Source organism: Micrasema longulum, unplaced genomic scaffold (genome assembly GCF_059751315.1).
Source record: "Micrasema longulum isolate JH-2025_06_02 unplaced genomic scaffold, ASM5975131v1 h1tg000127l, whole genome shotgun sequence".
Lineage (NCBI taxonomy): Eukaryota > Metazoa > Arthropoda > Insecta > Trichoptera > Brachycentridae > Micrasema > Micrasema longulum.
Window position 1 is genome coordinate 1,257,420 of NW_028277333.1, and position 23,310 is coordinate 1,280,729.

Here is a 23,310-nt window from a genome sequence, read left to right on the forward strand (position 1 = left end):
TATCATAGGATTTTATTTTTTTAAAGACATAAAAACCATATAAATGACAAAAACCCCATTAAGTCCACAACAGTTATGTATTATTATTTCTTTTTATTTTTATTATTCTTTAAATTTTTTATTTTTTTTACAATAAACATAAATGATTAAACAGAGAATCAAAAAAATTAAGCAATAAATTACATATTAATAGTAAAAATAGTAAACAAAAAAAATCCACAAAGGCATGTCCTGTTCGTGGGTATACAAGAAAATGTTAATGAATTTTTGCTCCTATAATAAATAATGGACAGTTATAATATTTTTGTGTAACATAAGAAAGAAAAAATAAAATATTCAGCAGAAGATAATATGGTATTTTTTAATAGTAATATTGGTGTATTTCTTTCATTGGTGTACTTTACTTCATTACAGCCGTTTTTTGCTTGTAGCTACCGTGAGACGTGGTTTTTTAGCTGGCCGTTGACCAATGTGATTCTCCTTAGCCGATTTCTTCTGGACTGTCCTTTGGGAGACCTCGATACCTTCTTCATTGATCATCAAGGTTAGACGAACCACACTTTTTCCGGATTCTGAGACAAAAGTCTCTGATTTCGCAGTCAGTATGAGGTATGGTGATTCATTTTCTGACACATTTTCCAATACGATCCACTTCAACAGGCAGGATTTGAAAGATATTTTTCCTTATCCTGTTAACTATAGACATTGAAACTCCTGTAATCGCTGCTTTTTTGCTTTGGAAATATTTAGTGTTTAATAATGTATATCGTCGTCAACGGGAAAATACCTCCCGTGTGTCAAAAACGTAATTGTTCAGGAGCAACTAAAAACTGATTTCTGAGAGCTACGAATTGTTTTATAAAACACCAAAAATACGCTTTTTAATTTTAAATGTCAGAATGTATTTTCACGAAAAAAAACCTTTTTATTTGAAGTACAAATAACATTTTTTGTGATTTTAAACACATGGTAGGTTTTTTTGGACATGAAATGACACATAGGAGGTTTTTAACTATACATGGGAGCATTTTTTCAGATGTTAAGAGATGTACAAAATGAACAATCAGCCACATAGGATACTTGAATTGCCAGTTAAAAATTCAAAAATCAAAAATCAAATCAAAATATTTATTCAGAAAAAAGTACATACAAAAACTAAAGTAAATAAAACAAAATAAAAATTATATTGTTAAAATACAATCATTTTATGTCAGCTTGTAGCTGCCTGCCCTTTATAATTAATAATTTTAATAATAAATCTTTGCAGGTATGTAAGAAGTTATCAACTTAGTACTTAATTTTTAGATTTAATTTTATGTTTAACTCTCGAGTCTGGCTTGTGAGGAAGGCTATCGTAAAATGAATGACTGTCTTTTTCTACTGCGCTTTTAAGGGATTGTAAGTCTTTAAACTTAGAATCTGTTATAGGAATGGGCTGATCATAGAGGGGTTTAATGTTGTTCAATGGCACATTATGTTCAATAGTACGCCGCTGAGGTAGTATTGCCCATTCATCGGTAAATTTAGTTTTATAAAATACATTTCCATCTGGGGTGTATTTTAGTTTACACAACTCAGCCACTGTTGAATCCCCTATTTGGTTTCCAGGTCTGATTGATTTAAAATTAGTTTCTTTACCCTCGTAATTTAAAAAGAAATCATAGCTCGCTACTTTCACAGTGTAGGGTTTTTCAGGCCTCGCTGCTCGCATCATTGCGATGTAATCTGAGGGCGTGTTTATTGGAGGGATAAACAAGTGCTCCAATGTAGCATGGACACTATCTACTTCCATCATTGTATGTCCCTTAGTCAGGTAAAGTTGCTCGATGGTCAAATTCTTTTTGACAGCAACATCACTGAGGGCACTAGCAAGGGCTTTATTTTTGTTTTGATAACCGCAACCATCTGACACTAATGTAATTTTCTCACATGTTGCATCACAAGTCAAAATAAAATCAATTATACACGTGGTAAATTCATTTGAAGTAACACCACCATTTACTTCGTGCCACACATAAAGGTTAACATCACGATTTGCCAAATTGTATATTGAAAAATTGTGAACCTGTAATTTCATTTTGTAGTACATTGAAGATTGTAATGTCTTTGGGCACAATAGAATGCTTTGAAGATCCATAGCCACTACAATATGTTTACTATTGACTTGAGCATCAGTTTTTGCTTTATTTTTTTCAAAGCGAGCCTGATCTTTCCTAATCACATGCACATTGTACAGCTCTTCTGAAATATGACCCAGTTTGAAGCTGCAACAAGTATCACATTGATCTTTTCTTGGACTGTGAATAGCAATATTCTTGCTTTTGAGAACTTCTTTAAATGCGCTCAAGGAAGCAGAGCATAATTCTTTTTCAAGGCACCATTTCAAATATACGTCATGCATGTGCTTCTTTGATCGAAATATCGGTTCTACATACATTTTTTTGGATGATTTCCTGCAATAATGACTAGGAACCTTAGGTAATAAATCTAGCCAATTATTTACAGATTGGGAAGTCTCAATTTTCCTTTTTTTTCTTGGCGGTAATTGTGCAGTTGTATTATGTTCAGCTGAATCATGTTCAATAATATTTTCTTTTTTATTCCATCTTTTGAACGTATCTTCTCCCAAGCACAAGGTATTCAATAAAAACCTCCTACAGACCTTTACCATTTCACCCCCATCTTTTGGTAATAAAATATCATGGCCTCGTTCTTTTTGTGAAACTTTAGATTCAATCACATTTTTATTTCGTCTTTTTCTTATAGATCGTGTGTGCACAAATCCTCTGATAAACACCTTTTTTTCAGCCCAAGTCTTTAATTCCCAAAATTGTTTAAACAGACCTTGACGAATGCAGTCAGTTATCTGGGCACACATGAAAGACCTCTGAGTTTTTTTTACTAACAAATTATGCCCACAGCGACTCTTCATAAGTCTTGCTGGTTTTTTCGAATCGTTAACCACCTTTTGATTAACTTTACGATATCCCACGTATGGACTTCCTGATGCTCGAAGAAGTCTTCCAGTTTCTTTTCTATCACGCAATGTTTTGTCTATTAATAAATCAGAACTTTCTCGAGTTGCAATCCCTGCTTGTTGGTCTAAGAATTGAATCTCCACTTCATGATTAATAACAGGGTCCTCAGTGTGCACTGTTTTATCTACTGATAAATTAGAACTTGCTTGAATTGTAGTTGTAGTTGTGGTCCCTTCTGCTTGATCCAAAAATTGAATTTCCATTTCATTTTCAATATTCATAAAATTGATAAAAACACCATCATCAGTCCGCTTTGCAATCTGCGATTCGTAATCATTGGTGGATGGTAATACTTCTGAAATTATTTTCTTCAAGGACTCATCCGGGATGTAAGAAAAATATTCCTCAGATGATAATGTCATCTGAAGTGTTGAATGCTCGCCAATATTATTTTCTACTTCTGTTGCATTTTTTGTTGCTTTATTATTCTCCTCGTTCACCATTTCAATCATACGTCTTCCTCGACTTGTCATTATCTGAGAAAAGTTTACACAATCAAATTTGGTTTTTGAACAAATAGTATTAGGCATTAGCAATTTTTAAAAGCTTTGGTTCGAATGAACTTGCCGAAAAGTTAAATGCATAATATTCCGCATTATTTAAACTAAACAACATAACCTCAATACTATGTGAGTAGTAAAGAAAACAAAAAACCTCATAATTTACGTAATAAATAATAGTACTTACATAAAGTATTATCAGTTCTTTCCTATAGTATTCTATGTTGTTTGTAATGCACCACTAATATGCTAAAAATATGCTTTAAAACGTTTTTAGGTGAGAGTAAATCAATCTGTCAACACTGTCAAAAAAAGGCGCCAAAGGCAGGAATGAGCAGGAAGAAACAATGAAACATCTCCTATGTGTTTTTTTCAAAACGCGCACTATGCTAATATTCATAGAAGTTTGCTAAATCAAAAGCTCCTATGGAATGGAATACATGGGAGGTATTTGAAAACGATTTTTTTCAAAGACCACATAAGAGATACAAATAAAGGTTTTGAATTAAGTAACAGTATTATCTACGCATGGGAGGTTTTTCCAATCGGTAGAACAGTTGAAACTCTACGCAATGTCATATTTAACTCATTTTCGTAAAATCGACCACATAAGAGGTTTTTTCCCGTTGACGACGATATATTTATATTTATATACATGAGTTGCTTTATTATTTACCTTGCTTATAATATACAAGGTTTATATTTCAAAAGTGGATTTTTCTACAATTAAATTTCTTTAAATTTATCTAAACTGTTGGGATCAGGAGGGATATACTAATGTGGGCCAACCAGGAACTTCTCAGCATTTGCTCATGTGGAGAGGAAACCACTTAAAACTCTAAAAGATTTTGAGATATGATGCTTGAAAAATTTACATGGTTTTCCGAAATGTTAAATTTTAAGTTTTGCTTATGTTTTCATCCAAATATTGGCATAACCGCTCACGTTTAAAGAAAAAATATTGTTAATTTTGTTTTGGCACATTTAATTACCTTTCATTTAAGTGCAAAACAGGGTCTATGAACCTTGTTATTCTCTTGTAATCGTTAAAAAACAAAAATTGCAATAATACAAGTTTTAACATTTGAGCCTAACCTAATATAAAATTGTGGGCATTGTGTGAAGAAAATAATACAATGTTGTTAAGTCTATTGACATTTATACACATTTATATATATTCAAAAAATAAGTTAACTTTTTTTTTAGAGTCCCGGTTGATCATGTTTTTGAAAGAATTCTTCTTTAGATAAAATGTCCTTCTCAATAGTTATACGTTTGTCAATGTATTATTCTTTGTTGTCGGATTCGTCTATTTCAATTGCAGGGACATTTTGGCATGACTCGCCCCGACAGGAATGAGAGAGAACACACCACTTTAGCCTTGTTTTCTGACACGCGCAACCTCGTCCAGTGCACCCTCTGCGGCACTTGCAAGAAATGAATTTTAAGAGAGCTTGAGGAACGTGGTCTTTTGAAGAAATTACGGGGAGCAGTCCTCGCTGGTAACTGTTTCAGCCCTACTCGGTTGGTGTTTTGTCTACCCCCAACCACTTCTGAATCTGGTGGCATGTTCGATATGCATGTTGAGCTGCAGCCTCTTTAATTGGGGGCAGGCGAGCAAAGTGACCTTGGCGTTGGCAGCTGATCGCATGAAGATTTTGCAGGTTATTTCTTCGTGGGTGGCATCTGGCTGTAGGAAAATGGTAACCACCTCAACCGATCGCGGATGTTTTTGGAGGACACGTAACATTTTCATCTTTCCATGCCCGAAAAGGGCAGAAGTAGTGTCACAGCCGCGTGCACAAATAATACACATCCAGGAGAAAAAGTAAAATCTCCGTGATTGAAAGATGTAAAGGAAAACTGCAGAGAGCCACATTCACCCCTGCCACTTTTATGGAGATTTACATTATCCACATTGGATCTCAATCCATTCAGAAGAACTAAGAGGTCCACACCTTCTTCAATTATTATTACTTTTTCATTGGAACTGCTTTTGTCAAGCGCTATTTTCATTATAGTGTAGTCTGCGTCTTCTGTAGCTTGCTTTGTTTGAATTCCCTCCTTTTCCAATCTTAAGCCAAGAAAGTCGATCATGCGCCGCTTGTTGTTATCGTTTGATAGCAGTTTCTCTTGGGGCACCTTAAATAAATGAATGAATCAAATCTTTATTGCACTATACAAATAGTACAGTCGGGTGCACCCTTATAGTATATACATCTTAGAGTCCGTAGTATTCCAAAGTTTGTAAGAATTTTTGAAAAGGGGGCGTGGTCGTTTGTTTAGTGAAGACGTTTTTCGTTTCCAGATGTTCATAAAACAGGATTGTCACACATGCACGACTTAAGGCGATTTTTACAGAGATTGGTAGGGAGTAGGAAGTACAATAAAAACGTTAATTATAATTTTAATTAAGTAACAAGTTTACTAAAAACACTTTTAAAATAATAATAAACATTATAAATGACATTGTTGTGTACATAAATTAATTTTATTAACAAATATGCAATTACATATAATAAACAAGTAAAACTGCAATAAAGTAAATTTATTTAGTTTGAAAATTAACCAATTTGTTAAAATATTGGCTTACTCTGACGGCAGGTTGTAACTTATATCTTTAAAAACTGGTTAAACGGGGTCTCCAATTCCAAAATATTTTCCGAATTCGTTGTTTGATTTGAAAACTGAAAACAGTAATCTCTATTATTTTTTTTTATTTAAACTTGTATCTTTGGATAGAGTGAAGATACCACTTCCAATTTGGTGATTTGGAGAAATCACGCCGTTTCACCGAAGAGGTAGACAGAGAGGATAGAACACCATATCACTATGTCTTTGCATGTAGATCTCGCTTCCTCTACATTCATACATCTTCTCATGCACGTACACTGATTTTTCCGACTGTATGGTATATAAATATGAAATAAATGCATATTTACCTATAGCGAGTTGGGTTTTTGAAAACATGGGGGGGGTACGGCACCATTTATTACACATACTAAATAATTTGTTTTTGTCCAAATTAATGGATAGAAAGTGGTATGGAACATACCCAATTGTTATTTTCAGGGACAATTGTTCCGCCCTGTCTTATGGATCCATTTATTTCGCCTTATTTCATCTATCGGGAATCCAAAAAAAAACCTTAATTAACTATATTATGCTTATAAATTTAATGATAAAATGATGACACTAATAAATAACATTGAAGTGAATACGTAATATTTTAAGGTAATGCACAGCCCTGGCATTTTTAATTATAAGAGCTGCCCAAAAAATAGTCATAAAAATACCATTCAAAATTGGCGCAGATGTATTGTCATCTCTTTTAGTTACATTCAATAAACGACAATTTCACATTCTTTCTATCTCTAGATGTCGGTTGACTCGGTAAAGGGTCGTCGAGTTTGCGTGTCTTGAACATTTAAAGAAATATTTGGATTGAAACGATTGAAAAAAAATATTTATATCACATAAATCCAATGTATAAGGTATTTGAATTACACAGAAACAAATGCTATAATAATTTCTCAAATGATAGTACAAAAATAGTGGTGCATTTAAGTTGAAAACTACCAAAAAACGTATTAATTTGAAAATGTATAATATTTGATAAATACCTGTGATAACTGAAGCGTTTTCTCACTTTTCCAGTTCTATTTGAACATCTTTCATGGCACAAGTTGGCATAACGAATTTTGATGTAATTAGCACTAAATACGTTAAACAATCATCAAAATACCAACAGAGCGTTCGACTACAAAACAAAAAATGAGGACCGTACCCACAGATTTTTTTTGTCTCCCTTTCTCTCATTTAGAACATATTGTAAAAAATGAGTCCGCTATAACCGGCAACATGCATTGGATTAGTAAAATGTTTTGTTATCCCTCTATATATGTATATTTACTCTAAGGGTGCACCAACATGTGAACACTTTAGTACTTTGTCGTATTCGTACAAATATACTTTTACCTTTTTTGTATTAATTGACAACTGAACTGAATTGAACTAAAGTGTTTGGTTGGTGCACGCGACTGTAAGTGATGATTAATGTACCTTGATTAATGTAAAATTTTCAAATATTATGTCGCTGCATACCGACGTAACCTTTCTGCAGTTTTTGTGCTTTTTGCTATCTTATCTTCTAAATAGCCGTCAAAGACCACATTCCTCCTAAAGTGTTCTTATGTGTACCAAACGTAGGCAGCAACAATTTTTATGATTGACATATTCTGGTGCCAGACGACCTTATGAAGCAAGTAGCCTCCATCCACCACAACGAAAGTGTTGGTGCCCATAAGGATGTTTTCGGGGAATGGGGTTAAAACTGAGTAAAATATTGATTTTGTGCCTTCACAAATCCCCTGTTCACAAAATAAAGCCCGGGAGGGTAGAAAGCCAACTCGCATTCATTTGAAGTACTCTTTCAAGTCCTCATCTATCTGTTTTGTGATACAAAGCCTTTGAAAAATGGTGAGAGAATCTATTTCAACTTGCTTGTCCTGCTTTTTGACGGTAACTGATGACAAGCTCAGTACATTATATTTTCGTTTGAAGCTAACTCCCAAAAGAGTTTCATCAGAAGAGAATCATCAGTTTAAACCAATAAATTCCCAATTCTTGTGCCATGTACCAATTGACTTCAGGGCCTCCAACAATGCCATTGCTGATAGATATTATTTTTTCGTAACATGAAAATGGTACGTGGACATTAAACCAGTTCTTGATTTTTTCCACATCAGCAGTATCTCTTATGATTTGAGAGGGCCTCATATCAACGTGTTGTTTGGTGGTGGTACAGGAAACATCACACAAGTACTAAAGTCTTTCATATATATTGAGCATGTATATAGACCATTATTTCAGTCCAATGGACAAAGACACTGCTAGATATGCCTCGACCATGGGTCAAGCCCCCCTGACTCTTCATCGATCTCATTGAAGCATTCTCAATTGTCAAGTCTGTCCATAGGCCTGACCAAAATTGGTGTGATCGGCGAATCGTGAACTGACCTTTTTGTGTAAACTAACTAATTTTTTCGGATTAATTATCTGTTGTAGCTAACTAATGTCCTGTAGGTATAGGCGAGCACTATTGGCGTAATGAAAGTGACCTTCTGAGTGAAAGAATGGAAGCATTTTCACGATTGTATCTAGGTGGAGGTCCCAGTCTCCCATCCATCCATCAACAGCGCTCCGCCGCCATCAGGCAACAGCGCGCCGGTGGCGTTTGAAATTACTATAAAGCTAAGTACTATTACGCAGGTAGGTATTACGATTACAAGAGAACTATAAGGGTTACTGACCCCGTTTGCACTTAAATGCAAGGTAATTATATCTGCTAAAACCTTATTTTTCGCAACTTTATCTTAGCATGAGGGATTCTGCCGATATTTGACTGAAAACATAAGAAAAACTCAATATTACAATATAAAAAAAAATAATAAAACACTTTTTGAAATCTCGTATCTCAAAAACTATTTAACGTAAGGAGTGGTTGGTGGGCTTAAATTATATTAACTTAAATATAATTTTAAAGCGATATTTACAACTAATGTAAAAAAACCCATAGTTTTTTATTGAACTGCAAAAACTGAAAAAAGTCCGAAAATTTCGCAGTTTTTCGCAGGTAGTACATCTTTTTTTTTTGCTTGTAAAATGTAGTTTCACACTCCCTAAGGGGTCCAAATAACACACCAAAAAAGCAGCTTTGCATCGCGTTTTGCGTTTTAAGGTGTTTTTGTACCATTTTACTGGCCTAGTATGTGACCTAGCCACTGTTATTTACTAATTTTAATTTACTCAAAAATCAAAATGTTACTATGAGGTATTTTTGGTAAAAACAGGTATAGTAATAATAATTATTGGGCATTTTTAGAAAAAAATCACATTTACATGGCAAAAATAATATTCATACAACGTGTATTTTGTGTATCAACAAAATTTGAGTATAATGTGCTATGTATATATTTTTTTTAGGTGATTGAGCATGCGTAATTGTCTATTGGAGAGTTATCTAAGGAAGCAGCAAAATCAGGCAACAGAAATATTAAGCTTTATAGGCGCGATAACACACGAAAAATGTCACGCACTTTATCTAATACCGATCTCTTACATAGAATTCTTCTAACTTCAGATCCCTTAACTTCAAGCCTTAGGAATTTGCCTCAAAAGACGAAGTCTATATTTTCTAAAGAGGTATTAGAATCGTTATATGTTTGATTTTTTTTTAATGACAACTAACAGTTTTTAGTAAGTTTTTTTGAAAATATAGATTTTTGTAAATTGTGTTGAAATTTTTATTTATGTAAAATGACTACATCCATGCTTTTTTGTAGGTTCAGTTTAATATTTTTACTCTTTCACTGTGTATTTTTGTGTCAAAATGTAATTTTTGTGTACCTACTAAATAAACGGATGCTAAGAAATTATAAGGTTTTGAGTCAAAATGTAATTTTTGTGTACCTACTAAATAAACGGATGCTAAGAAATTATAAGGTTTTGAGTCAAAATGTAATTTTTGTGTACCTACTAAATAAACGGATGCTAAGAAATTATAATGTTTTGAGATGTTTACAAAACATTATTGTTTTTTATTTTTTACTGTTTTATTTAACTAATAAAGTATATATTTCAATAAAAAGGAGTTGTTTTTTTCCTGAAATTTAATTATTCTTATAAAAAAAATATTTTTTTGAATACAGTAGCATATGCTTTGAATGGACGCGGGACCACCGTGCAGCGTCCCAACCGATTATACTATATGAAAAGATGGACTGGCATGGAGCGTAGCAGGTGTTTTATAGTATTTTTATCACAAATATTTCTCATTAACAGGAAGAAATAAATTAATTTTCTTGTTTTTATCGTTATTTTGTTGATGTGCTCCTTCCAGTCAAGTTAATTACCAAATAATATATAAAGGTACATGTATTCATTTAGTATATATACTTGAAATTAAAAATTAACAAAACAAAAAAAGATATATTCATATTGTTGATTGAATCCCGATATTGATATCTGCGACGAACGAGCTACTGATACCGTCGATATCGGGTCCCTAGAGCAGAGGTGGATAACAGATATCTTCAGGTAAACCAACACAAGTAATGCGACCGGGCTTTATCTCAGTAGAGATAATAAAACATTACAAGTACTCCGGTAACAATAAGTAATCTTCAGTTGGTTGGTGATTTTGGATTAAGTCGTAACCATGAGCGATCCTGAAAAGAAAGACCCTTTGGAGAATGAAAGCCCTCCTAGAGAAATGGGTAAATATCCTTCCTAGACATCAATATTTTGTGTCCTCTAATTTTACATAATGTGTTTGAGGCTTAGGAAAAATTATGTGGTCAGGCGATATGACGATTTCGCGGGTAATAGGTACTTAAAAAGACAATGTGCCAATTTGCCATTTCATATAGATATTTTTGCTACTAATTATGCTATTAATTCACCTATTCCAAGATTGCACAGTCTAGGGAACCAGATCAGATGTATTGACATTTTTCACATTAGCTAAATCAAGTTTAAACTTGCTATCAAAGAAATAGTTAAGGATTCTGATTGCTGTTTAACGTACGACTAAATATTTGTTTTGAATAATTTTTTAATTCAATTTTTTAATTTTTTTATTTTAATATTTATATTTTTAAAAGGTTTATCGTTTTACTTTTAAAGCGGTTAAGAACCCATGAGTTCTTAGCACGAAACAGTTTGTATTATACCTAGGGCATTTAATATATATTGCAACAATACCAACAAATCAATAATTTATGATTTAAGCTACTTAAGATATACCGCGTTATCATTATTTAGACATATTTTTTTCTCCTAAGTATGTTTATTATAAAAATCGCTAAGTTATTATACAGTGCCATGTATAGAACAGCTTTGTTATATGTATAGATATATTGTTGTAATATTATTTCTTAATTTTGTAATAGAACACTGTTTTGTTAAATTTATTTATGTTTATGTTTATAAAAGGCATTTGTGCCGTGTACACTAATACAATAAAATAAAAAATAATAAAACATAGAAAATGAAAATGTTACAAATCAAATCAAATATTTTTCGTGACAAGTTTTCCCATAAGATACATGATGAAGAGTTCTTTGAAAAATAAAATAGTCGTAAATTTTGCAATTGTAAAATTTACTTATCTCTGAATGAAAGCTTTTTAGTAAAAGTATATTTTTTTTTAATGGCTAATCACCGTCAAAAATAATATGTTGCTGATTGTTACCTGCTAGAAAAATCGGACGTTTGGGCTTCAGTTAATTAAGATTTCAGACACCTAGAATCATCGGCCGTTTGGACCTTAAAATTTAATTTTCGTTCTTAGAAGCGCTCAAAATTAAAAAAATGATAATATTTTATTCAAAATTATGCTACCGGAACCACACAAAAATATTCAGATATATATTGAATATCCACGCAAAAAGTTAGGTTAGTGAGCGATCGAAAATTAATAGTCAAGAATCTGTTATTCCAAGAGTACATTTTGTGGTATAAGTACAGGGAGTGTTTTATGTTCAAGGCGATGTTGTCTGGTCGTCATTTCAGTTTGATTGTCATTTGTCGGCTCGTATTGAAAAGTTGTGGAGGAGGGTGGATAACAATTTATTACGGAGCATCTAATACTGCAACAACGTGTGAATACTCGAAGAAAATGGTATGAAATTTTCGTTGTTGATCATGTGCTAATCAAGTCAATTTAGTGAGTAATTAATAATTGTTCATGCATTGGTAAGTAGAGCTAAGTCTGGGCGACAACTAAGCCAACATACACCAGAAAATATATATGCGGTTAGAGATCGTGTTTGTGATCGTCCGGGCATCTCTTTTCGATGTCGTACACAGAAGAGAAGATGCTGGAAGCAATGCCCAAACAGTTACCACTGATCGCTATCGTGACATGTTGGAAGACTGTCCTGTATTCGAATTGGATCTATTTGGCGTACAGCACGTGTGGTTCCGACAAGTTGGCGTCACATCATACACAGCTCATGCTAAAATAAAAGAAATTTCAGGATTTTTTTCTGGCCGAATAATCTAAAAAGGTGTTGATATCGACTGGCCCCCACGATCCCCTGATTTGACCACTCCCGATTTTTTTCCTTTAATAGTACTCGAAAAGAAAGGCGTAAACCAGCAAACTCACTACAATATTGCTGCATAAGGACAACATTTGTTTTGAAATTGCCGAAATAACACCGGAAGTCTGCAAAAATGACATAAAAAATATGCTTGCAAGAGTTGGCATATTTTGTTAATATATTGTTCAAAGCCGTATAATTAATTAATAAATTGTGGAAAAGTGTTTTATGACAAATTTATTTTTAAAAAAAACTTTGGGCTGGAACATAAAACGCACGTGCATATCTACATATTTATACGTAACATACCTATACCTACCCAATAATAATAAAAAGTAAGAAAAACTTTTTTTTTGTCGGCATTGATACAGATAAAACATTTTATTATTATAGACACCAAACGCGCCTGGTAGGAAGGTAAATCAAATAATAAAATTACTAATTGGTAAAAAGGATCAAGACACCCTTCGATTTCGTGGTTTTATATTAAAAGTACAATCTTCAGTATTAAGTCAAATGTCGGAGCAGTGAACTTTTAAATACCTGGCACCATTTATTGTGTACAACATGGCCTGCATTGATTACGATTATTACAATCTAGATAATTCAAACGTTTATGGATGTTTACAAAAATGTGCTCTAAGCGGACTTTCCAATTTCGGTATTTATGCATTGTAATAATATGTACTCTTAGTGGGCAATTACCTGCACGTTATCAATGGTAGCTGTAAAATTTGAACAATAAATGTATTTTATGATTTATGGGCGCATAATTATTTACGTATTATTTACAATATTGAAAACAAATAATATCGTTGGAAACATAAAAGTAATCACCCCTTTTAAATAATGCGCATTTGCTACCTTTGTATACAACGATAAGCTAATGAAAGTGGTTATCATAAGGAAAGTTCATAAATTGTTTGAATAATGATAAGAACATAGTAATTATTTTTTACACAAGCAGTATTCAGCAAACTTTGATCCATTCATAATGAATTAATATAAAATATTATCTAGCATATTATTCGTTTGAGCGGAATAAATAGCATGCACAGTTTTGTGGGTGAAATAGAACCAGAACTCTTAACGAGTGTTTCCAACTCGATGGCCAGTCTCAAATAAAAATCCTGAAAATTATAATTGAGTGGAGCCTACTCCAGCAAATTGTTGAGAGATTTGATTAAGATATCAGCTATGTTGAATCGCGCTACAGGGGAAATGGCATTTTATCATGCTCGCATATTACTATTCTGAATGAAATGCAGGTAAAATATGTTTATTAAATAAATAATGTTATTTTGTAGCTATGTCTGTCCAAAAACATATAAAAATTAGACATTTATATCGCGTTTTGCCTTAAAATATTACTTGCTGGAATGAAATGGAAAACACATTCAGAATTAGAAGGAAAATTTCCATAAGAATCACCTTTTTTTTACATTCAAAAATGTCTTTTTGTATATCAGGGTAATCAGAATACCCTGCGATTGAAATATAAAAATATTCCTTGCGCAGGAGTGCACTGGTTGCAGATAGCGGAACGATTATAATATTTAACCAGCCTTGGGTACTTCAGGTGTCAGTCCAATGACCACCTTTGAACCTAATATTTCACATCGAACCTAGAGTCTCAAGCATGGTAAACGACCGCGCCAACTACTCCACCACAGCAACCACTACATTACAGCCATCTGGTTCTATTTCATATGCAGATCTACTTATTTCAAACGTTATTTTTTTTATCTTATCTCTAATCCGACAAACGATACATAAATCTGATTTAAGTTAGTACAGGATTTTTTCAAAAATCCATCAATACGTCAAAATGTTGTAATCTGTACTCTGTATCTATCTCTATCTTTCTATTGTCCCCTTTAACCCTTTCATCCCGGGTGTTAGTGGATTAACGTCCACACAATTTAAGACTTACTTACTCCGTACCTTCCTACATTAAAAAGCAGCAATATTATTTATCAATTACCGGTATCCCTAAGTACTAACGTCTATTTTATGTCAGCGTTACACATAAAGGTTAGTTTTTTAGTTTCTGGCTAATTTGTTTGTTTGGTCCTTATAAATGATATTTTAGCCGAGTTCAAAATATATTCCACTAAAATTAAAGTAATTAGATCGGAGTTATTGTTTTGTAAGATAATAACAAAGGTTTCATTAAAATAATTGATTTATTATCAATTTGAAACCGAGTGTTTATTAAAAATGAAAATAAAACGATTTCACAAATAAGACAGATACCAAATATACAATTAATTCCTTTTGTACAAGGACAATATACTTTTTTTTTATCCACAGGAATTTATTCAGGACTGAAAAGGTTAAATTCACGTGCGTTTGAAAACCACAGAGTGACAATATATTTTATGTCAAAGGTACTTATATTTACTAAATACTCTCATCATAATCACCATTAATTGATAACACAATCAATTAATATTTTGATTATCTTAAATCTGTATCTACATACATCAGATATTGGAAATTAAATACTTGCATACGTTGTGTTATTTGAAGTCTTTGTTCAAAGTTCTAAAAATATTGAATAAAATTGTAAAATTATTTTACTCTTAAAGGATGCCAAAATTAAGTTTTTTAGCATGTTTTTAGTTATTATTTTTTTAAAAAAAATTTGCTACTTAAACTTGAATAAAATTAGACAAAAAAAAGAATATTATGTAGTACATAGTTGCTCTGAACTTTTGTGTGGCTGCAGTGTAACACGAGTCTACATAGGATACACGACTTGATATATCTCTCTTATATATTTTAATAATGAGTTATATTTTTTGTGATCTTAAAATTGTAATCCGTCGGATTTGGAAAATCAAATTTGTATTTTATTGCAAAAATATTTTGTTATTTTTTATGATCTATTTATTTTCAAATACCGGAATTGAGCTACATTTGTTTGTATCTATCGTCTGACTAACTTGCAAAACTCCAATCTCCAAAATTAAAAATTTTACAGGAGGGTAAAAAAACAGTCAGTATAATTTGTTGAAATTGAAATGTTTTACAAAATTAAAATATTTTATTTTTTTAATTTTATTTTATTGAAATAAACGGCACTTAGTGCCTTTTACGTGTTAGTTACAAATAAAATTAAATATACATACATGTAAGCATTAGTAATCCAGAGCATTTAAAACAATATTATTAATTAACAAATAAAGAAAGTCTAAAAAAGATAAACTACATATAAAAAAGAATAAAATAATACCAGTTATGGAATTATCGATAAAAAAAAAGATAATTTGGTATTGGAAATACTTTGAACCGGTTAAAAAAAAACTAAGAAAACAATTTTGAATAACATTAAAAAAATATATTTATATGTATTATTATTAGACACTACTAAATTTGATCAGAGACTTTGGATGACAATACAATGTAAAGCTTTATTTATAAAACATACATATTAATACACAAAAGAAAAAAAATATTAAAAAAATTGTTGGTACAAACCATACCATAAAAAAATGCAAACGAATGTTAATAACAACGATAAAGCAAAATTAAGAAACAAAAAGTAATTAGCAAACAAAACCTTAAATTTTATAATAATTAATGTAATCATCGTTAAATATTAATTTTTAACTAGGCGAAGAATAATTATACGAATAAAAATTATGCCAATACCACAATTAAATGGTTTTACTGCATAAGAAATAGCACGAGAGTGGAACTTAGTGGAACAAGGAAGACAGAGTTGCTGTTCTGTGGCCGATGTTTTTGCGAAAGAGACAAAAACAAAAGGAGACATTCATTCAATAAGCAGGTTATTGGCAGTAAGCAGGAGTGCACGCTAGTTATATGACCAAAGTATTTATGATTTTATATTTATTTTCCTATTACAAACCTAAATTATATTATAATTTTTATGAACTATGGAAAATGAATTATTTAACAGTATGTCTCTATGTTTTTTTAAATGTTTGAATTCCAGAATATTAGGTCTTTCCCTTGAGGTTACACGATGTTAAATTGCCGCGTGTTAAGGAATTTCGTAGAAAATTATAAATCAGAACTTGCTTTAAATATATATTAATATTTCGATAGATAGTAAAACAGACAGAAAAAATATAATAAAGAATATTTGTTTGTAGTGGCAGCTTTCTTACGCCTAGACACTCGTATATGTTAATAGGGCAGAATCTAGTGACATTATTTTTTGCATCTAGCCACTCGTTTTGGAAACTGACAGTTATGTCAGAATTCAATTCGATTTCAAAAATTACTTATTTCTCTCTCATATTTTTAATAGGCTTTAAGAAAAAAAGTGCCAACCTCAAAACGATTAAAAATTTAAGTTAATCGTAATTAAAGAAAAAATTGCTCAGTGGACTTTTTTGACACTTTTAATGCGTAGATAAGCGTATCGAAGGGTTCTAGACCCGTCGATACAAACCAATGTACTTACATAAAAACTTGATGGTGGGGGGATCGGTAGCGTATCTTAGTAATCTGTCAGGAGAATTTAATCATCAACTATGACAACTATGAAAAGCTCAATATAAATACTTTACACAACACGTATTAAAATATCACAGACGCGTCGTTATTTATATTTGTAAGGCAACTTTTGTCATCATACATGAGTACTCATTTAAACACAATGATAATTGTTAGAACAAAATATTCGTATTATTTGCTATTCTAATCTTTACTGCAATGTTAAATCGCTATTTTGGCTGTTGATTGATCACATTTATTTTAATTCCCTTTCCCGATGGCGTATACAATAGTTTTCATTGTTTCGTTTTTTGGTGTTAAAGGGTCATTTTTTAGTTGTTGTATGGCGCTATGAAGCAAAAAACTCTTGTTTTACTTATTATTGTACTAGAGACTTATTTATTTACCAAACGTATGTTTTTGGTCGTGACAGAACTTTAGATTCATATTATTGTCTCTTATCAAACTTACGACGACAGTTTTTTTAAAACATCAAATTGTGCCTTGTAAAAATATGCTAGTGTTATATTCGACTTTTTACTAACATATTTCAGATTTTTATTTTGTCATAGAAGCGTTTAAACAATACAAAAAAAAAATGTCTTGTACATCTTCTGGATATACGGAGAACAATGCATTGCTCCAGATACTAACTAACTGCCAACAAACAAAAAGTGGAACTATGCCATCGACCAACGGGAGAATTCTTTAAATCAACATTCCGAACAAGACAATAATTGTATTAACGTGTTTTTCAAGATCGACAATTTTGATATACCTATACATATTACGTATATAGTTTTATGCACACAATAATAATAATTTATTAAATGATGGTAAAAGGAGTATCTGTCACTTTTTTTAATGAGATATTTTTACGTATAACATGCTAATATCTGATACTTCTTCATATTGGTAAACGGATATACTTATTTCTCTATAGTTTCTTTAAAAATAGCCATATCAATGGCCTATCAATGAAGTGTAAAAAAGTACATATGTGGTTCATGTGTTCTTTTTATACTTTAAACTATTTATTTATTTATTATATATATGGCCTAAGCCAATTACAACAGTTACATGAAGAAACATAAATGCAAGAAACTGAACAAAAAGAAAATAAAACTATTTAACAAAGACAAACAAGGGCAAAACAATAATCATATCCAATATATTCATAAAAACGAAAGACCTAAGACTTCGAGCTAAACCATGCAAATCCAACTTCATCCCACACTGTTTAGTCACGAAGAGATTTACGAAAAGCCGGAAGATCTATCCCAAAGAATTCCAAGTCATGTGATGAATTGACTAATCTACACATTCTAGATCTACACATTCTGGGCATAAAAACCAAAGTTGCTCTTAGAAGATTTTATAAATAGCAGATCTTAAACTATGTAACAAAATTTATTATTTGCTTGTCTTGAACAGTTTAGAAAATGACAGATAAACATGCCTGCTTTTTTGTCATTCCTGTGCCGAGTTTTTTTTTATTTGTCAAATAATTGTCGACCGGAGTAGGGTAGACAAAACAAAAGTAATGGCTTTGCATTAATGCAACATAGAGTAATACTCTCAATTAGACTCTTTATTCAATCTAAATAACTTTAACATTTGCGTCGTCTCCTTAACGTCATCCGCATCTAACGGTTCATCCTTGACAGCATTGATTCAAAAATTGTATAATTGTTGTTGTGCCCCGACTCAACGCGGATTTTCTAGCGAGTCGGGCAAGTTCAAAGACATGAGTCATTCCTGGTTGTGTAACTAGAAACCGTTTTTATGTTCCCAATTATAGTGTACATAAAAAAATGCATAAAAATATAAATTGGTTAATGCTTTTGATAAAATTATCAATGAAACTTCTTATTTTAGTTTTATTTTTTTATTATTTCGACCAACAAGCGCTTTCGCATCATCAAACATCAATATTATAAAAATTGCAAATTAAGGTAGGCTAACTCGATAATAAATTATAGGTACACATACGGGCAGTATAATTGATACTTAATTTTAGGTTTTAGTCAACAAAACGATGATTTTTTTTCCAATAAATCTTAAGATTGCATGTCAACTTTTGTAAATGTTGCTATCGCTAAATGATTGTTCATTTTGATTTTAAAAACTGAAAAAAAAACTTATTTTTTGCAGAAAAACCAACTACCTACGATTATTATTTAGAATTCATCAAATGGAAAGACATTGTCTAATTAATGCACTGAGGTATAATTAGTTTATGCCGATTTGTTTTTGAATGTTTTCGTTTATAAAACGTTTTTATACTCTCGTCGGTCAATAACCTTATTTCTTTTCAAAAATTAAATAATTTAACATGACTTTTGTGTTTGCATTCCTTTAGAATGACAAACCTTTATAATGTGTTAGATAAGATAAATAATTTTACGATTATTTTGATTTCGTTTATTTTAAAATAATACTTCAAAAATAAACCCTAGGTGGCATAGCGTTTTGATAAGATTGATAAAAATGCTATCTTGTAAAACGTAACTATAAAAATACTCGATCTTGGTGAAATTTTGGTGATCTTGGATATTTCATGTTGTGGTTATTTTGATGTTATTGGAGGCTGGAGCGAAAGTTTCCTCCGTGTACCTGAAACCGTTTAAAATCGAGAGTCTTCCGATAAAGTTTGCACATACTTTAAAAATAGTTTTTTTATATAAACCGTCGAACTTTTTTAATCTTCATTAAATAAAGTGAATTTGGCAATGTGTATTAATTGTTAAAATTATTTGTGAAAAAGAAATACCTTCTAACATATAAACAGTTGTTCAAGATTTATTTACCAACGGCTACTTTAATATGAAGGTAAAGCGCAGTCCCCAGCCCGATCGGAATCATACAAGAAGATAGCCTCAGTTCATTTCTTTTCAATCTGATTATGGATCAATTAATAAAATGAAAGAAGTGTTTAACGTGAATCTGGGCTTCATACTAGGCGGGAAACGATCAGCATTGTATGTTAGGCTCACGAAGCCGTTTTAATTGCAAAGTTCGAAGATGATCACCAAAGAATTAATCATAAGCTCCAAATAATCATTTATAAGATCCACTTGACATCGCAAAAATACAACAAGGAAGTATCCACTGATAAAACCAAAAGCCTTACGATGTCAAAAACCACGATGAGATGTAAACGAGTTGTGGATTAATAATGCAATAATTATAGATATTAGTAACAATATTAAAACCCATCATACACATTTACCATTGTTGTTGCACAAAAATATAAAACCAACATGCCATGCTTTTAGTAGGAAATCTTTACATGCACCAATCAGAAATTACTTTTTATTTTATCTACTTTTCTTTATTTAATTTATGTATCTTAGAATCCCGCATGGAATAATATATTGTTATTACCTACATCGCTCAAACCAATTCAATAAATCAATGATTTATAAACGTCGCTCTAAATACGTGATATCAATTGAAGGTAGAAAGAAGGTAGCTAGATAACTTTTCAACACACTGACAATATTCATTATACACATTTTATTTAATGTAATGTACCATTTTGGGTAGGTATCCGGTAAGGTGGTCTAATGGCGTAAAAATGGGTTGCAGAAAGTGGGTGAATGCGGTTCGCCCAGGATAGGGAGATGTGGAGATCTAAGGGGGAGGCCTATATTCACCATTGGACACGAGAAGGCTGATGATAATCATGAATGTGACGTTTTTGGATTTTTAAAAAAATAATAAAGCTTTACATTTTTTGCAACAGAAAGGAAAAAATATCTGAGATGAAAATATAGGCATGCATTTACAGGGCATATGACCATTGGCTGGTTCAAGTGGCTACTTTACAAACTGTGTAACATTCACCGTTCTGCCTCTGTTTAAACATCAACATTTTCTTCTTCCGTCTGTTGACTTTTGCCTAGGTTTGACTTGAATCGGGAGATACTGATTATGATGTTATTGAAAGAAAATTTTGTTTATTGTTCTGCTTACCTTAGTAGTTCTTATATAACTATCTTTCAACGTCAATTTTAAAAACTGTTTAATTATTTTACAAAAAAAATCCATCTTAGAACGAGCTGAGCCCTGTTAGACGGAAACTTACCAAGTCAGAAGACAGTCCATATTAATGCAAAAAGGTTTTTGTATTATACAGCGTGTACGATTAACCCTGTCACATCCGAAACCAGGATGATCGGTAAGAGCACAAATGCATATTGGCATATTAAAAAAACGAATTAGAAGGGTTCTAATTTTTTTTTTAAAACTTGAAAAACCTTCTGGTGGCTTACTTCTGCAGGGGAAATAACATAAATGCGGAGGGGGTAGCTAGCTCTGCGCTCTGCGGAAATAAGCAACTATTTGTTTGTTTTTTTTAAACGATTCTAAATTATTATTTTATAATATGCTAATGTGTCATCTTTCTAATACCGTTGATTGTGGTTTCGGATGTGACAAAGTTAACCATACACGCTGTATAAATTTTCTGAAAATAAATGTACATGTGTATACGTAACAAATAAGTTTTAAAAAGACAGTGAGTCATGCATAAAATCTATTTTGATACAAAGGAATGTTTTTACTCATCCGAATTTTACAAAATATTTTATTTCCTAATCATCTGCCTGCCTGGCTAGTTAAGCTGGTACCTGGAAAGGGTTGTAGGTACTTTTCTTGTTAAGTTAGTGAAGAAATATAGAGAAATAGTTAACAAATTTAAAAATGAAACATTCACACAAGAAATCGTAAGAGTATTTGTTATTATCATTTTTATTATCATGTTATATCATATTAGACTTAAATAAATTCAAAAATTAATTATGAATCTCAGAAAGAGCGTCAAATTGTATTCGTTTCTAATGACAACCTTCCGCAGTTTCCGTGTACTCAATGACGCGATGCGACGCACAGTGTTTCGTTTTATACCAGCTGGACAATTAAAATTCTAAAAGGTCTCGTAACCCCCTCGTGCGATTTATTTCATCCTGCCAAGATGAAAAATTATGTTAAATAAGTTTTTTTTTTCAAAAAATATATGATAGCTCACTGCAATGAATATATTTAATTCTGTAGAAATTAAAATCTACGTACAAATACCCATGTGTCAAAAAAGTCAAATATCAGTTTTTTTTTAGTATTATTATTATTATTATGTTTTTGCACCACAACAGATTAGGAGGCCCAATTGCAGTGGTGAAGTACAGCACAGAACACTCCAATGGCACTATTACACCCTGCAAACTTCTCTCTTCTTCTTGCTTTGATTAGCTCTTCCGTGTTAAAAAATATCTTGCCTGGAAATTGTCTACTTAGTGTCTGAAAAACAAAAATAAAAATTTGATGCAATGTATTGCGGTAAAAAACAAGTAAATCATGCAAAGCATTAGTTGTTTCATATTATATAAAAAGTTATCAAAACGTATTTTGACATTTGATAAAAACTATGTTGACCATAAAATAACCTACTTTTTTTTTTCTTCAGCATGTTACATAATAAACTTAATTTTTCAGGACTAAAAAAAAACACTCAAAATACAACCTTGATCATGGCGCAACAGTGATAGAAAAAAAGCAAATTGTATTCACAAAAAATATGTAAACTTTTGGATGCGAAGGTTGTATTTATAATACAAACAAAGCATTATTTTGCCTCCGTAATTATCTAAGAATACCTCCATTAGGTTATCGTTCATAAGTTAAAAAATGAATTTCTAGCGTCTAGCTTGTATGGAACGAAACACTGTGCGACGTGACGCCACGCCGCACAGTGGTCCGGATTTGGAAAACAGTGGACTTAGGAACCAAAGTCATTATTTTGATTTTTTTTAAATTGCTTGATGCAGAAAATTTATTTTGTAACAATATTTGTTTTGTTTAATTTTTCGTTATTTTGAGTCTAACATGGTTAAAAAAAATATAAACAAAAAAAAACGAATGGAGTAAAATTGAATATATTTTTTTTCTCGATGCGTTTTAAAGTGTTAGCAACAAAACCTTTAATTTATTAACGTTTGTAATTAGTACTTTATGCTCATATTTTTTTCTCTCCTATACACTTGCAACCTTGACTTTAAATCGCAGTTGAACTTTCAATTTTTTTTATTTATTACACAACACAACAAATGTTTCTGCCAGAAGATTTGGTTTGTTGGTTATGATGCACAATTATTTTTTTATTACAAATGTGAAAACCAAAATTTCCGATTACCT

The 23,310-nt window shown here is 31.7% G+C and overlaps 1 protein-coding gene across 1 annotated transcript in view; it reads left to right on the forward strand.

Annotated features, from left to right (window-relative positions):
• Window positions 1-10,699: 10,699 nt before the first annotated feature.
• The window catches only part of LOC148284360 (peptide transporter family 1-like), an 87,267-nt gene continuing 74,656 nt past the window's right edge, over window positions 10,700-23,310 (forward strand). Inside the window, exon 1 of the mRNA XM_088240973.1 lies at window positions 10,700-10,815. Coding sequence (XP_088097099.1) covers window positions 10,758-10,815 — 58 coding nt within the window. The 5' untranslated portion in view covers window positions 10,700-10,757. The remainder of the gene's footprint in view (window positions 10,816-23,310) is intronic.